General features: G+C 38.1%; 1 protein-coding gene across 1 annotated transcript; it reads right to left on the bottom strand.

The window, feature by feature from the left end:
- Positions 1-418: 418 nt before the first annotated feature.
- On the bottom strand, positions 419-8,125 carry CCDC201 (coiled-coil domain containing 201). Its single transcript, XM_026793437.2, has 3 exons — positions 7,651-8,125; positions 5,394-5,962; positions 419-4,515 (listed from the first exon to the last, which is right to left on the bottom strand). Exons 2-3 carry the CDS (start codon positions 5,940-5,942, stop codon positions 4,429-4,431), a joined length of 636 nt encoding a protein of 211 aa, XP_026649238.1. The 5' UTR covers positions 5,943-5,962; positions 7,651-8,125; the 3' UTR covers positions 419-4,428.
- Positions 8,126-15,760: the final 7,635 nt, after the last annotated feature.

Here is a 15,760-nt window from a genome sequence, read left to right as displayed (position 1 = left end):
CTGCACTGCTAAGCACCATTTAATTGCATAGAAGCTTTAGGTAGCTCCATAGTGGTAGAAAGCCTGAGCAAGGTTTGGGCAGGGTGAGGGTAAGCAGCTCAGGTCCGCATCCTAAAGGAAATGCTAAGATCTCTGCCTAGTTCAAGATTTTATCAATATTTGAAAATGTTACACAATTGCTTCTACTGCTCTAACTTTTCTTGGTGCTACTAGGCTCTGTGTTTGTTCATTTGTTTCTAGTAAGTTGGAAATATTGAGGAGGGAGCTGTTTTAATAGGCATGGTGGAGCGCATCAACAGATGGAGCTAAGGGAGATCTGTGTGTTTGTATGTCTTATAGAACAAAGCACAACCAAGTACAGGTCAGTGACACTGTTGTGTGATTTATTACTCAGGGTTTTGTCCATAACAGGAATGTAACTATGTTGTAACTTAGAGGAAAAAAAACACCAAACTCTTTTTATTTAAAAGTTTCCCACTTTTCCTAGTTATTTTAAAATTGTTCAGCTGTGATGAGCAAAGGAAGGACCTAGTTTCCATTTGTCTGTTACATAAATCTAAAATATGTCAAATACATATGCTAAACATTTTTCTCTTCAAACTGGCCTCCTACAGAAGCACTGCAGCTGGGCAGAGCACTCCCAGCTCTGTCAACAAGAGTACTACCATTGCTTCAGTGGGAACAAGGCCGAGCTCATAAATCCTGGGTGAAGACATTTCTGTCTCTTCCCTCTGTTCTTGGTAATGTTTTTGTTCTTCTCCCTCTAACATCATGCTTAGTCACCATCAGCAGGTAGGTTGTGTAATATCAGGGACAAGTGTACTGAAAACAACTCCATAGGTCAAGGTCATAGCTTCACTCCAAAAGGAAAAATACTGCCCTTAAAGAACACTCTCAATGAGAAGGCTGTTCTGAACTTGCAGTTTTGTCCATGTTGCATATGAAAGTCAGGACAACACCAAAGCTCAAGAGCATGTTGCAACTCTGATTCACATTCATTCATGCAGGAAAGGGGCTTTTTATTTTACAGAACAGAATGTCCTAGGGATTCTCTTCTCATAAGGATCTGGTGTCTGTAGCTGGTAACCTGTTTCGGCCTCAGCCAAAAATCCATACTTAGGGTCTGTAATAATTAGGAAGACTTCTTTTTTAGGGCTGTTGGATTTTACAGCTCCCTTTAAGAATTTTTTTTTTGCACTGTGATGATATTGTAATATAAATACTCATAAAGCAACTTCATTCATGAAGAAAAGCACTAACCAAACAGTAATTTTGCCATTGTTTCCACTAGAGAATGAACATTAAAAAAGAGTGAAACTGCATACTAGTGGTGCTCCTCCTAAAATCTATTCCTTTCAAAGTATACATACATAGTATGACAGAGAACTAGCCATATCATTTAAACTTAAAAATTTAATTCCAGTTGGTTTGTGAGTCTGCTGGAGAAATGAAAGGAAGTTCAAGCTCTGTAAACAAATACAGAAAAAGAAGAGTTTGTTTGGTGGGGTTTTTTAATTTTTTTTTTCCCCTATGGACATTCTTACATGTGAACTATAGTTATAGCAGTATAGTTTTGTAAGTGCAATTTGATATATTTAGTTTCACATTTTCTAGCATCCTGAATTTATAAATTAGACACAAATCTTTCTCTGAGAATACCATTCACTAAGGTCTGTACTATATAGGGCCAGTTGAAATTCCTTGAGATTGTTACATGCAATTAACCATTGATACTGTGGTTGCAGAATGTCAGACACGTGTTGGAAAATCCCTGAAGAACCAGTTGATTGTGTTGATATTCTCATTAAATTCTGTAAGCGGTTTTATAACTTTTGCAAACTCATGGACCCTAAATTATTCTAAAACAAATATCACACAGTCTTTTCTATTTATTTTTTAACATTTTAGAGAGGAAATAGAAGTAGTTTGCAAAATCATGAGGCCCCTTGCTTTTTTGCGTCTGTTTGCCTGATAGAGCTTGAAAACTTGGAAACACCCAAAGTCAGTTCTGTGTTACCATTCAGTACAATTTGTTTTCCTCCCCTGGGATTTTATTGGCACCAACTAGCTCCATGAATCTGACAGGGTGGCACCATTGCTCCCTGATAAACCTTCCCATCATTTACTGTGTTCTGAATTTCAGAAGTTTTGTATTACACTTGGAATGAAGCCAAAGATACCTGAGACATTAAGTAGCCATATTCCCTGGATTAATCTTGCATTTAATGTAGCTCAAAGCAGGATTTTAGAAGGAATTTTGCAGCAACTACACCTCCTAAGGTCTGGAACTTGTCCCACACAACCTTTCCACTTGGCCTAACATCATGGAGGGCATCAACCTAAGTAGACAAAACCACTTTGGGGTGTGACAACAGAGTCTGAGTCTTGGCAGAAGACCAGTGTCAGATATCAGAGGGTATCAGGTGGGCAAGGAATCTAACAGTGAAGAGCAGGCACTAAAGACGAAATACATCGGTGTCTTATAAAGAAGGAAAGAGCTAGAGACCAGATTGGAGAAGATATTAAATGAAGAAATTTGAAGACTGAGAAACTGGATGGACAGGAGCCAAGATTGACTTTGAGAGGCAACAGTGAGAAAGAAAAGCAGAAACAGTATCAAGACTTCCTGAGACTAGGATGAGAAACCTGAAGAAGGAGCAACTGGAACTGACTGTCTGGGAAGGTACAAATAAACAAGAGACAGAACTGGGTCATTTGGATTAAGCATTGGGTCATGCAGCCAGACTAATCTGTGCTTTTCCCAGGGGTAGAGGAGGGTTTCACGCAAACCTTGCACTTGCCTGATCTTAGTTCAGCCCCTGGCACAAATCACAGATACTGATGAAATGCCTGCAGGCTCAGGGGGAATAGCAGCACATCTGCAACCATGCCTATTTTATCTCAAAAACAGCTTGGGATCTACACCAGCCAGGAGTTCTTTGGTTGCCAGAGGAACCTGTGGAGGCCAGACAAGCAGCCAGGGTAACACACACAAACAAATTCCAGAACATTAACTAAACTTGAAACCAAGTGAACGTTACTTGGCTCATGAACTGAAGGACACCATCACCCTGGCTACACAGAAAGCCAGGTCTGAGGATAAGGCTGTTCTCCTGAGAAACTCTGAAGAATTTCACTTCAAGAATCATTAGCAAAAACATCCTGATTCCTTTTAAATCCTGAGAGAGATTGTAAAACCACCACTCCACTCTTTCATTTTGGTGTGTAACACAGATGCTATAGATTGGCCTGTCTCATAATGTTGGCATGGGATATACTTGCCCTTCTCTGCCTCTTTGGATGTGAGATACAACAAGTTACAGTTTGTGGAAAGGAAATGCAAAAGTATCCCTTGCGTCCATTCTTAACTGGCAGCTTCTTTAAATGGGACATCTCCCCTTTGGGGTAGTTAGTGCCTGGAACAGCCGCAAAACCAGTATAAACCAGAAAAGTGCACATGCTACAGCCACACAAGTGCAGATATAAGTCTATGTAGGTGGTAAATCTGTTCTGGATTCCTGCTGCTGACACTCCATAGACAACTTAAAAATTTCTAAATAACTTTAGAAACTCTGCCTGTATAATCTAAAGATTAAATAACAGACAGCAGTAGAAATTAACATGAATGTTGTGCTTTTTGCATCAAATCTTGATTGATGCTTCAGAAAATTTCTTTGAGTTACATTATCATTTTGACAATACAGCTATCAGGTAAGACACCCTTCTTGACCTCCATGCAGCAGCTCCAGAGGGGAAAAAAGCCAGAAACGCCATACTTAATCCTTGGCTGTGAGTTTTGAGGAAGTATCTCCAATACAACAGTGAGTTGAATTTACAATCTAAGGCTGGGACAAACTGATTTTGAACCAAAACTTCAAAATAGGCGGTCATTAATTGGTAATCTCTAAAGAAGTCCTCCATCCTTGGTGCCTCTCAGTATTTCCTCATCTCACCATGTAGCAGCAAAAACATTCCAAATTGTATCAGCTTTGAAAGAGATTCTCCTTTGGCTAACTAGGATTACACTCTGTGTGGCCACTAGGACTTTGTCTAGTGACTTCTTGGTAAGAAAGACAAATAAGCCTGTAAGACTTAAATGCTACATAAAAGATTAAGGCCAGGGAGGGCTGTGGCAGGCTGAAGAATGATTCTTAAACATTAAGTTCTTACCCCCTTCTTTATTCTAAGCCTTTTATCCATTACAAATTAACATTAACTCTCCTGTAGAGACAGCCTCTTCTTAACTCTCAAATTATATCTGGCTACTCCAGGATTTAAGAGGAAAGAATGACAAAACAAATAAACAACAGCAAAAGATCCTTTTGGAAGGAAAGAGGAAGCCTAACAGGCACTATAGCAGTGTGATTTATTGGAACTCGCCATTTCCACATGATGGATGTGACAGCACTTATCCCACATGTAGCCCAATCAAGCTTCTTCAATTGTCAATTCATGTTTAGTTGCCTCCTCAATGTTTTCAAGTTGACGAAGCAGCCACTCTCTTTCTTTCTTTCTCTGTTACAGAAGAAAAAATATTGTTTAATCAAGCTAATCTATTCAGATACAACCTGCTTTCAAAAACAAACAACCTACACAAAGGACTTATGACCCAACTAAATTTTGGCTGGAGTTTTCCATTTGTTTTAAGCAAAGAAGCTTTAACTCTCAAAGCTGTCAAGTTTTCTTGACACACTCAAGAACAATATGATACAGAGAAAAAACCAAAGCAAAACAGAATTTAACAGCTTCACGCTGACATGACAACCTTCAAAGTCTAACTCTGCAGCCTTCCTATCCTTTCTATGGGCTTTCCACAAGCCCTTAGCAAATAATTAGAGTTTCAGAAAATGGAGTTTTCTGAAACAGACAACCAACACCTGCAGAGCATCTGTTAATCTAAGCTTTTCCCAGAAAACCCTACATTAGTTAAAAGGACTTCTCACAAGATCCCATTTGGAATGACTGTCGTTCTTTTGGATTTAACAGAAAAAGGGGTAAATTAGTTGTTCCTTAAGTTTGATCTGACTTGCTGACATTAAGAAACTTTAGTATTTCAATTACTGATTTCTTCCTATTCTTAAATATCCTCTAAAGAAAGATATATTAAAAAATATACTTTCCCACTTGGGTACACAATGAGTTATACAACCTCACAAGCTGAAGCAGAAAATGCTAGTTTGGAAGTTTGCATGGCATTCTGACTGTGATTAGGAATGGTATCACAGAGTTTAACAGGTTATGATGCAATTCATAAACAGATGTCCTCACTGCTAAAGTTATGGAAATATTCCATTAGTAAACTATTTTCACTTTACTTGAAATAGCTGTATATATTCTGTGTTGGCAGAAGTTTGTGTAACTTAGCTATTGAATAACTAAATGAAAGTCTTTACCTGAAGAGTTTTATTAATTTTCTTCTTTCTGGGTTTTGCTACTGGGGGGTCTTTTATCCCTGGTATTCCGGAAGCAAGACGTAAGGGTTCACTCTCGGGAGTTACTGCAGCATCCATAAATGCTCTGGTGGTAGCTTGAGTTTCTATGTTTGGGACAATCTTGTGAGCTGGCTCTTGATTTGATTCATCAGAGGCCAACACAGTGGAAAGCCTCCTTCTAGAAAACACAAGCCGAGAGCTTTGGCTTTTCTCTTTATTTAGTTCTTGCAAATCAAATGCTGTTGAAAGCGGTCTTGGGGACATAGGAGGGATGTATACATCAGCACGTACTAATGTTACTTGAGATAATGATCTACTTAGATTTGATTTTGGCATTGGAGAGCCATAAACTCTCTTTGTGGCATCTTGGTCCTTGATTGACTGATTTGTCAGATCTAAAGAAGATGGAATTGTTCTTGAGAACACTGAGTCCACTGGGGTGCTGTGTTTCACCGTTCTCTTTTTCAGAGATCTTTTAACATTCAGAAAAGAATCATCTTCCTCTGACATCTTGAAGTCAGGTTTATTTCCTTAAGAAAATAAAAAGATTGTGTCATTGTTCATGCTGTAAAAGATGCAATGTAAGCTGCTTTTTAGCAGCAAGCTGTTAAATGAAATCTGAAATGTTTCTATTTTCATGTCTATATTCTGTCTTTACATTGAATTTATCCTTTATATAGATCAGTGTTCAGGCATTTAGAAGAGCCATATTGAAAACAGAACATGAGAACACATTTGGTCACACATCCAACACTTACTACTCTTCTCTCAGCCTTCTGCATGAGGAGCTCCAAGTGTGCTAGAATTTTTAAAGGTCTTTAATTAACTGCAACATCATTAAGATAGTGTTTCCTCCTTCCAGGTGGATAAATAATATACTTTTGGGGTTTCAGCTGCTAACACTGTATATGCAGATGGCAGAAGGACTGCTGTTGTGTAGCAAGAAATCAAGTGCTCTAAAGAGATGGGCAGAGAATTTCTGGATTCACCAATTATCTCTTAACCAAACTGCTATTTTTTTCCCCTTAATTCCTTGAAAAGGGGCTCACAAACATCTAATTCCCTTCTATTTACTTGACAGTTTTCTTACTTCAGCTGACCCTAAGTTTGATTCTAAAAAATATACGTTCTTTGCAAGTATATTTTCAACTGAATTTACAATGGTAAGCTTGCTTTTCCAAGTAGCATTATCCCTATCCATTTGCAAACCCCCAAAGAAATAAACTCTGCTTCTTGGGCAGAAAAGCCCAAGATAAAGATATCTGATTTGAGATATAGTTAAGATAAATACCTAAATCAGGTGAGCAGTTAAGTACTCCTAGTAATTGTTGTAATCTTTGCTTTCATTAGGTTGTTCAGATATTTCATGCAGATTGATTGCCCCATATTCTAAGCTGTATGTAGATTGCAGCCTTGGAAGGGCAAAATAGGACTACCATGAAGCAGGGCACAAGAAGACAGGGAAGTATATTTGCTGAAGTAAAAGGTATTAGTTCTCCATTCTTTGTCAATGTTTTGCACCTATGTAGTGTCTAAGTTTTCTAGTAGAGTTTCACATCCACTTTGTGTTTCTAAACACACAGGAAGCAAGACATAGGGCATTGATTCTTCAATACAGCAGAAGTCAGGCGTTTATTTATTTTTGGTTGTTTTTTTTTTCCCTCAGAAAGAGGGAGGTGTACTCCATAATAATTTTTATTTGGATACTCATTTCTTCTCTCACTTCTTAGAAGTGCTAGCTTGTGTTACATAGGCAGCACTCAGCCTACAGAGACTGCCTTTTTCCTTTTCTGTTTAAACAGATTGACTTCCTTTAGTCTTTATCATAGAAGTGTAGATGGTTAAGCTTACAAAGGGAGTAAGGAGGATTTTACAGCCCAGCACTCCTCCCCAAACCTGTCCTCAGCTATGTATTTTAACACTTTTCCCTTCATCATTAAATGGTCAATTAAAAGCTATTTCTTTCTTAAAGTATTTTTTAACAATTTTTTCAAACAAAGCTTTTGTAGAAAACAACAATGATTTTTTTTTATTTCACATTTCTCTATGTTTTAGAAAGATAAATATGTCTAAGCAACAGGTTTTCCTGCTCCAACACCACTATAGGTAAAAGAGAGAAATCTATTAACAACAGAGAAATATAAACTATTTGAGAATATCAAAGTGTATCACAGAGAATGCATTTTACAGGAAATTTGACAAAATATAGCAGACTTACCAGATCTATCAGGTTCTAGCTGATATCTTCCTTCCTTCCTTCCTTTTTAAAGTAATCTAGCTTCAGCTGCTACTTCCCTGCTTATAAACCTGTTCATCCTGGCCATCCTTTGCTACAAACACTCCCTAATTAACATGTTTAGCATTTTTAGCATTTTTTGGGAGTATCAACATTGCTTCTAAATGAATAAATAACTAAATAGAAATCTAGGATTAATTAATCATAGGAAAATGGGCTAGCCAGCTTATCTATATGCTATATTTATTGGTATTTAATCTCTGCTGTATGCTGCCTATTTCAATCACAAAAATACTCTAGTGGTTAATTGGCTTCACATGGCTGTATAAGGCACATTGAAGATCTGGTGCAAGATGGGTGTATGTTGATGGAGTATATTGCCATCTTGATTTTATTTTCTCACTGCTTTTCTCATTCAAAAAATAAATGGGAAATTAATGTTAAAGCTGCCATGAAAAAGCTCTTATTTTAGGAAAATAGGAAGTGAGAATAAGCTGAAAAACTGTAAATTTCAGTGTGAACGTTATGGTGTTTGCAGCTAACAGCTAATGACAGCATTTTATCTTGAAGCATATGCTTTCAAAGTGTCAGCTCTTAGATTAGAGTTTCATTGGTTTGGAACGGTATGGTTTAGGTGGAGGACTGTAATTTTTATCAACTGAAAAGCAGCTGGACTACACCAGTCCTGAATTGCAAGTCAGCTCTGTGGTAGCTGACTGTAAACAGCTGTTATCACAATGCTGTAGAGCAAGAACAGGTGTGAGGGAGCATGTGCACAAATCGTGGGGTGGCCCTTTTGACAAAGCATGACCTGTGGACCTTGAAGCTGATGAGACAGACCTAATTTCACAGTTTTATGTGGATGACCTGGGTTTGTAGAGTGCATCTAGAGCAGACAGAGGGGCAAAAGCACTGATCTCACAGGAATTTGAACTTTTGGTTCCAGGCAGTCTGGGTATTTCAAACCTAATCATAAACCACTCTCTCTTGCCACATTAATAGTTTTACTATGAATAGAGAATTGGAGCTACCAGTTCAAAATTTAGAAGTAGCAGTCTGTCAGTATATGGATAAAGTTGCTAGGCTTAAGTTATGTGCCCCCCAGGAGCTGAAAGAGAGCTTGAGAAATGGAGGCACACTACAATCACATGGATTGCATGAGTAAATATCTTGGAAATAAATAGTCTGTCCAGGATAAGCTATTTATTTTCTAAACTCCCAGGGGAAGTTCCTACAGTAACATTTTGAGAATTAAACAAAAACTATTTTGAGATACTTGTGGCTGGGAAAAAAAAGTCTCAGCCCTTTATAAACACAGACTAATCTTTACCTCATTTTGAATATTTGTAGTTAGTTTTCATACCTTGTGGCTTGGTGAACAAACCCACCAGGCCAGTCATTCTGTGCCTTGCAGGTCCAGCAAGCCAGTTCCTTATATAGTACAGAGCACAGTGATGTCTTGACATGGTGTAACAATGTTTGTGCTGTCCTGCTGTACTGTGGCACATAATATCACCTCTCCTAGCAGGGCAATGATGCAGACAACACTGAGCAGCATGAACCTGCATGAGAAGCTTTTTGGGGTGCTGAGAAAATTGCTGACATAATTTCGCTGGACTCCTTCAAAACCACATGGCCTTGCCTCCCAGCTGGTGCTTGGCACTCCTTGCTGCGCTTGTCCTCACTTTTTGTGTCCTTTTCCATGGAATCTCACAGTCTGCAAGTGCTGTCTGTAGCTGCATCATCTTTATGTCTACCTTACATGGCCGTTTCTGCAAAACTCTTTAGAAACAGCTTCCCCCTTTTCTAAAAAGCATTTTCTTTCTCTTTTTTCTAGAACCTTGCTAAATATTCTCAAGAGACAAGTTAATAGATTTGTAAATTGTTCTTTCTGCTAGTAATGGTTTATCTTACGTCTTACAGATCCATCTCTTTATCAAGTGGTGGCAGAATGTTACAAAGAATAGGAAAGACATAACTGTACAGAGATAAGACAGAAAAGAGTCCAATATTAATTTAAGAATCAGAGCTCAGTAGAAATCTGCAGTGATGATATTACCTTGGTCTCTGTGTATCTGTAGCCATATTTTATGTCTGAACAGGAAACACGAAAACTGAGGCTTGAGTGACACCTTGAAAGCTTCTTGCATCTTTTGAAGAATGATGCATACTGTCTCCTGAGCTCAGACCTATTCATTATAAATAATTCCTTCACTAAATTTACATTCCTTGGAATGATCATCTTTATCCTCAGCATTGTCTACTTGATATTTTGAACAATAACTTCAAAGGTTTGGATACAGCCTTTTGGCCTATATTTACACACAATTCCTCTCATTTGTTGCATAAAGCAAGATGGCACTCAATTCTAGCAATGTTAATATATATCTTCATATATATTGTATCAAACTCCCCCTCCTTTAGGCTTATGTCTTGAAAGATCATTTGTTGATCTCATTTTAGGAGATAATTTAATCTTCTTTCTAAATTTATTTAAAAAATACAAAACATACTTAAGTTATTGCATTCCCTTAAATTAAACATTTTCTGAATTTTTTTACTTCCAAAACCAGCAAAAGTGGGTAATATAAAAACAGGATAATGTTTTGTTCAAATTTCAGCCCCTTCATTCCAGTGCAAATACTTCAATTCACTTCAAAGAGATGGAATTTTGGGGAGGCTTCATCTGGAAAAGGGAAATAATAGAATTATTTTTCAGTTTACCAAGGAATAATATACACAGAGGGACAAAAATGGACACCTTTCTCCCTTTGTCTTCTGGTTTGTTTTGAGAGACTGAAATTCCTCAATTTTTGCTCTTTTAATTTCTTCATTTTCTAGTCTGAGGATGTTGCCAAACAGTTCTCCTGAAGGGAACTTGTATTCTGAACCAATCCTTAACTCATATGCTTCCCTAACATATTTTCTTGAATTGGATGTGAAATCTAATTTGTAAAGTCACAAATCTTGCATAAGTCTCCAAGCTAGGTGCTCTCCAAGGACTAGGTGCAGTCTTTCCCGTGCAGAACACTAAGAGGCCCTCTCCCTGCTCTTGCAACTAGTCTGATGTTTTTAGGCACAGAGGGTGATTCCAAGTACGTAAAAAGAAATAGGAGCTGGCAAGTAGAACTCAGCATTCTACTCTGTCTGATGACCTGTGGTGGAATGCCACTTGAAGCATTATAAGGTACAAGGAAGAGCCAGAGGAAGCATGGAAATGGTGGTGAGGAGCAAAAGGAGAATGAAAGGAGGAAATTAAGAGAGGGACACAAATTTGAAAATGTTTTCCTAAATTTAGACTCATGTAGAAAGAATAAATTAGAAGGAAGATAAAAGGAGTGCACAAAACAAAAAAAAACAAGCAAAAAAAAAAAAAAAAACAAAAAAACAGAAAAAAGCAAATCAAAAAAGCCCAAAGAAAGGGAAAGGATTTAATTGTTTCCTAAGTGATTTAGAAGACTTGGGCCCAAATTACAAGCTATTTATGGATGAAACTCCATAAAAATACAAATCTGATTCAAATCCACATAAACTATCCTTCCTGTGTCTCAGTTTTGTATATAGGCAAGTCAATCAGGAGTCCTCTAAGAGTTGCTGATCAGACCAAGCTCTGATAGGAAAATAGAAGTGAAACATTTTAATTGCTAATGTGAAGTCTAAAATGAGCAGGGAGCCTCATCATGAACTAACCTCTGCAGAATAGTGCCTCCTTTGGGACTGGAAAGCATTATGGTACAGTGGGCAAATGGAGAAGTGATTCTGTCCCAGTAAGCTCCTTGGGCAGCCACAGATGTTGAAATGGAAAGACTGCAACACATTCTGTGGACTTTATCTCTTCAAGTGTATAAAGCTGCACAGAGGGATCCAGTGAAACTGCACTAACTTTACAAAAGTGCCTCAGAGCTATTTCCACTTATTTCAGTAGGAATTACATGTCTCCACTGAGAATCCTGAGTTTTGTGATAGGGTAAATAGGGGGAACTGGCATTTTATCTATCTATCTACTCTACACTTTAGAGTAGAATAGAAAATAACAGATTAGAATAGAAAGGAATAGAATATTTCAGTTGGAAGGAATCTTTAATATTCATCTAGTCCAACTCCTGACGCTTTAGACTGACTAAAAGCTACAGGATGTAATTAAGGGTAAATGACTCGGAATGACTCTTAAACACTGACCGGCAAAGAGAATCAACCATCTCTCCAGGAAGTCTTTTCCAGTGTGTATTTTATTTACCCTCTTGGTAAATAAAAGCTTCCTAATGTCCAGTCTAAACCTCCCCCAATGAACATGGCTTTGAGCCATTCCCCCATGCCTTGGCATTGGATACCAAGGAAAAGAGATTAGGACTCCTGTCTCCCCTTCCTCTCAGGAATCTGTGAGGTCACACCTCAACCTCCTTTTCTCCAACCTAGACAAAACCAGTGTCCTCAGTGTAGCATGTCTGCCAGCCCCTTCACCAGCAAAACCTTTGCTGAAACCTTCAGAAACCAAGGACAATATGAATCCTTTGTAGTCTGTTAAACAAACTTTTCAGTGCCTGAAAAGCATTATGTACAATCTTGTGCTTCAGCAATTTTAAGGTTTTTGCCTTTTGGAACACTTTCTTCATATGTTGTTTATAATGGTAATGTGAAAGTGGTACCTTTGCAGTGTTGGAGGTTTCCATTTTTCAGTGTGGCAATGACTTTTTCCTGGACAGAGGCAAGATCAGTGTCTGTCTACAGTGTCCAGAAACAGATTTACGTACAGCATAATTGTCATTCAATCTGATCATAGGAGCACCTCATAAGGAGCCTGAGAGGAAAGCTTTAGGGAATCCTGGATAAATGGGTGTAGCAATTTAATAACCTCTCAGTAAAAAAATGGCTTTTAACTAGCAATACACTGATGTGTGCTTCAGGTTATATATTTCTACAGGTTTTGGTTATGACTGTTATGACTGGACAACAAATCCAATTTTGTGCATTCAAAACCATGATCTTTAATTACTTACTGGGTTTCATGGCTGCTCATAAAGTCAAACTCTTATTTAAATGTCTAAATTATCTTCCATATGATTCATTTCAATAAGAGTTTAAGGAACAAGGAGACTTGGCACTTTGTCTCTGAACCATTTCAAGTAGTCTTAAAAACTTTTTATATGGGTGTCAATATAAATTTTTCACTGAGTTCCACCAGTTACCGGGAATTGGAAGTGGTATTCTAACAGTCAATTTTTTTTTTCTGATTTAATGTAACAGTTGGACTGAAGAAACAAGTTCCTTAAGGAACATACCTTTACATGTCAGAGAAAAGTTCAGTGCCACGTCCTCCCTCAGTTTAGACCAGCTCTGCCCTCAGATAAAGTCCCTTCCTTTCTATGTGAAAGGAAGATTAGTTTGTACACATAAAAAGATGCTACAATATGAAGATCAATTATGAAAGCTTAAAGCATTGAAAATTGTTGTATCTTTGTTAAATAAGGTTATAATACAAGTAGCCAGTCTAAAACCATTGTGGGGGATGTCAAATTGAAAAAAATGTAACTTTTTTATATAGAAGTCTAGAGGATCAATATTTAACTTCAAAAAATCTAATTACCTCTGTAGTAAGAAGTCAGGTGTACTTTAATAGAAGTAGAGATCATTGACCTTGATAAAATCAATATGTTACCACTGCCTTTGTAATTGCGTCAATGATTCCTCTTCATTACACTCTTTTCTTACCAGAATGCCACTATGTGTTCTGTCTGCATGTTGTTTATTCACTAGTCAGTGTCCTATACACTTTCTACGTGTTTCTACACCCCACAAGTCAATCTGAGTTAATATTCAACTGAGACCTTTCCACAGTAACTTGCTGTCTTTTCTGATACAACTGCTCCTTTTTAATTATGGTGACAGAGCTGCTGAGGAGCCCATAACAGTATTGCCAAAGTTCAATAAACATACTGAGTAACTATAGAGTTTGGGGGAAAACAGTCTGTGCTGCTTTCCTGACCTTTGGCAATAATATGAGCCCAGTTTGGCCAAACAAACACCTAGCTTCAAATCTCTCAGCAACCAGAAAATGATGGATTTGTTTTACTTTATTACGTCCAATAATAAACTAAAAGTGCCGTGTTTGTGCAGTGCAGTAGCATGGCCAGACTGAGTATAGTCCTGTGCAGGAAGTAAGGCCAGGAGAATATAAATGGCTCTTTCTTGACACCTTAGAATTGTGCAGATGAATCTCCAGGTGGTCTAAGCTGGGGGTAAGCTAATTAATCAATCAGAGTTCCTCTGACTTAGTGAAGCAGAGCACTTTTGATAGGGAAGCTCATCTGCTTGGTCTGTGATGGTGTGATAATTTATGTTACACCATCTCTATGAAAGACATCATTGGCATCTTCAGAGTGTGCCTTGTAAATGAAAAGGTTCTTGATAATAATGATTACTTCATCACTAGCTTCTTCCTTTCTAACTCTTTATGGCTAAATCTAATAGCAGTTAACAAATGTCTGATTATAAGTACAGGAACAGCGTAAGCCTGGGAGACTTATATTAATGTAATATTAAAAACTAGTTTCTATTCTGAGCTTTGAGCCTGGAAACCTATGCAAACTATTGCTGAAGTTGACAGCAGAAATAATCTACACAAGACTGAATATTAGAATCAGACCAGGATTCCTAACCAGCCCGAATATACCTCAAGATCCCCATTCTTAAATGCTCTCTTGGCAGTTCAGAGGGTTTCATAAGAGCCAAAAATGTCACAGACAATCTCCAATACATGGCTCACTTTATAGCTATGACTCTTTTTTTCCATCATAATGGCCCAAAGAAGAATATGGTCCATGATTTGACAACTGTATAATTGTTTCCTTCCATTGAACATCATGTTCTGCCAGCAGAAACGGCATTAGGTGACCCACTGCTCTAGGGAATGGCTGCAAAACTGGAAGACTTCGACATAGATACAATGGCAATGCACCAAGGTACACAATGGACAATGTACACAATGTTCTCATTTTCTATTCTCCCGTTCTGCCTATTTGAAGTCGACAATGTCCTCCGGTAATATTTTTGGACAAGAACCTCAGTTTCAGTCCTGGGTGGTTTATGCTATGGAAATGCTGTCTGGAATTCCTCATGTCCAAAAGTGTTACCAGAGGGGTAGCACTCTCATACTGATCCTGCCTCATTCTTTAACCAAAATGAATGCTCATACTGTCTCTGAATTGATTTGGTTGTGTAATGAGACATGGCAGAAAAAAGTCTCCAAGTAATGACCTGAGTCATCAACATATGTGCCTGTGAGTGTACATATTTCATACATGGGTATAAATAGCTCTGTGTGTATTCATGTACATAGAATTCCCCAAAACAACACGCAAAAGGTTACACATTTATTATTTAGAGAAAATCTTAAAATACCAATGTGGCAGAATAGGTAGAGTGAAGGTGAAGGACAGATTTTTAGTTTATTTATGTCCTTTTGACTTTAGTGAAGTAATTCTGATTTACACTTAGGAAGGTCTGGTATGTCTTTCAGAAGGGAAGGACAAGACAAAAAATGGCTGCATAAGGCCTCAAACGCTTCTCACTAATGTGACTGCTCTTGGGCAAACCAACAACAGTTCCATCACACTCCCTCACAGCACTGTAATTCTGTACAACTCACACTGTGCTCTCTAACCTGCAAGAAAAACAGCAGGGGAGACTGTCTAGCATTTGGATTAAAACCCCTTGCATCTGAGCCCAGGCTGTTGTACATCACAGGGGACCCTGCATTTTTGAGGTATCTCAGGGCATATCTTCATGGACAGGAATGAGGCACCTGAGCACCTCTGCTTCTGCTCTGAGCTGGCCAGATGGGAGTCTGCTGTCATTGGGAAGTGGTACAGCAAATTACTTTGAACTACCCAAATTTAGCAACTCTATTGTGAGGCATATTCCCTGACAAAACTGTATCAGTTTTAAAATCAGTTTTAAGTTAACCTATGCAATTTTGCTCTCAGGTTGGCTCTGTATCTTGCATAACATAAAATGCCTACAAAATCTACACTTGTCCTAAATTAACCAATAATTTTTGCCTTGTGAAAAGGGAGAGATACGCTTCCCCTCACTG

Source organism: Zonotrichia albicollis, chromosome 1 (genome assembly GCF_047830755.1).
Source record: "Zonotrichia albicollis isolate bZonAlb1 chromosome 1, bZonAlb1.hap1, whole genome shotgun sequence".
Taxonomy (NCBI): Eukaryota; Metazoa; Chordata; class Aves; order Passeriformes; family Passerellidae; genus Zonotrichia; species Zonotrichia albicollis.
The sequence above is the reverse complement of the archived record's forward strand: the minus strand, read 5'-3'. Positions and strand labels throughout refer to the sequence as shown.

What these genes read in the sequence shown, in the direction of transcription:
- CCDC201 (XM_026793437.2), bottom strand. Translation starts at nt 5,942, where the DNA reads ATGTCAGAGGAAGATGATTCTTTTCTGAATGTTAAAAGATCTCTGAAA. An exon ending in AAATTAATAAAACTCTTCAG is followed by an intron (nt 4,516 to 5,393) that starts GTAAAGACTTTC and finishes CTTCTGTAACAG; the next exon opens with AGAAAGAAAGAAAGAGAGTG.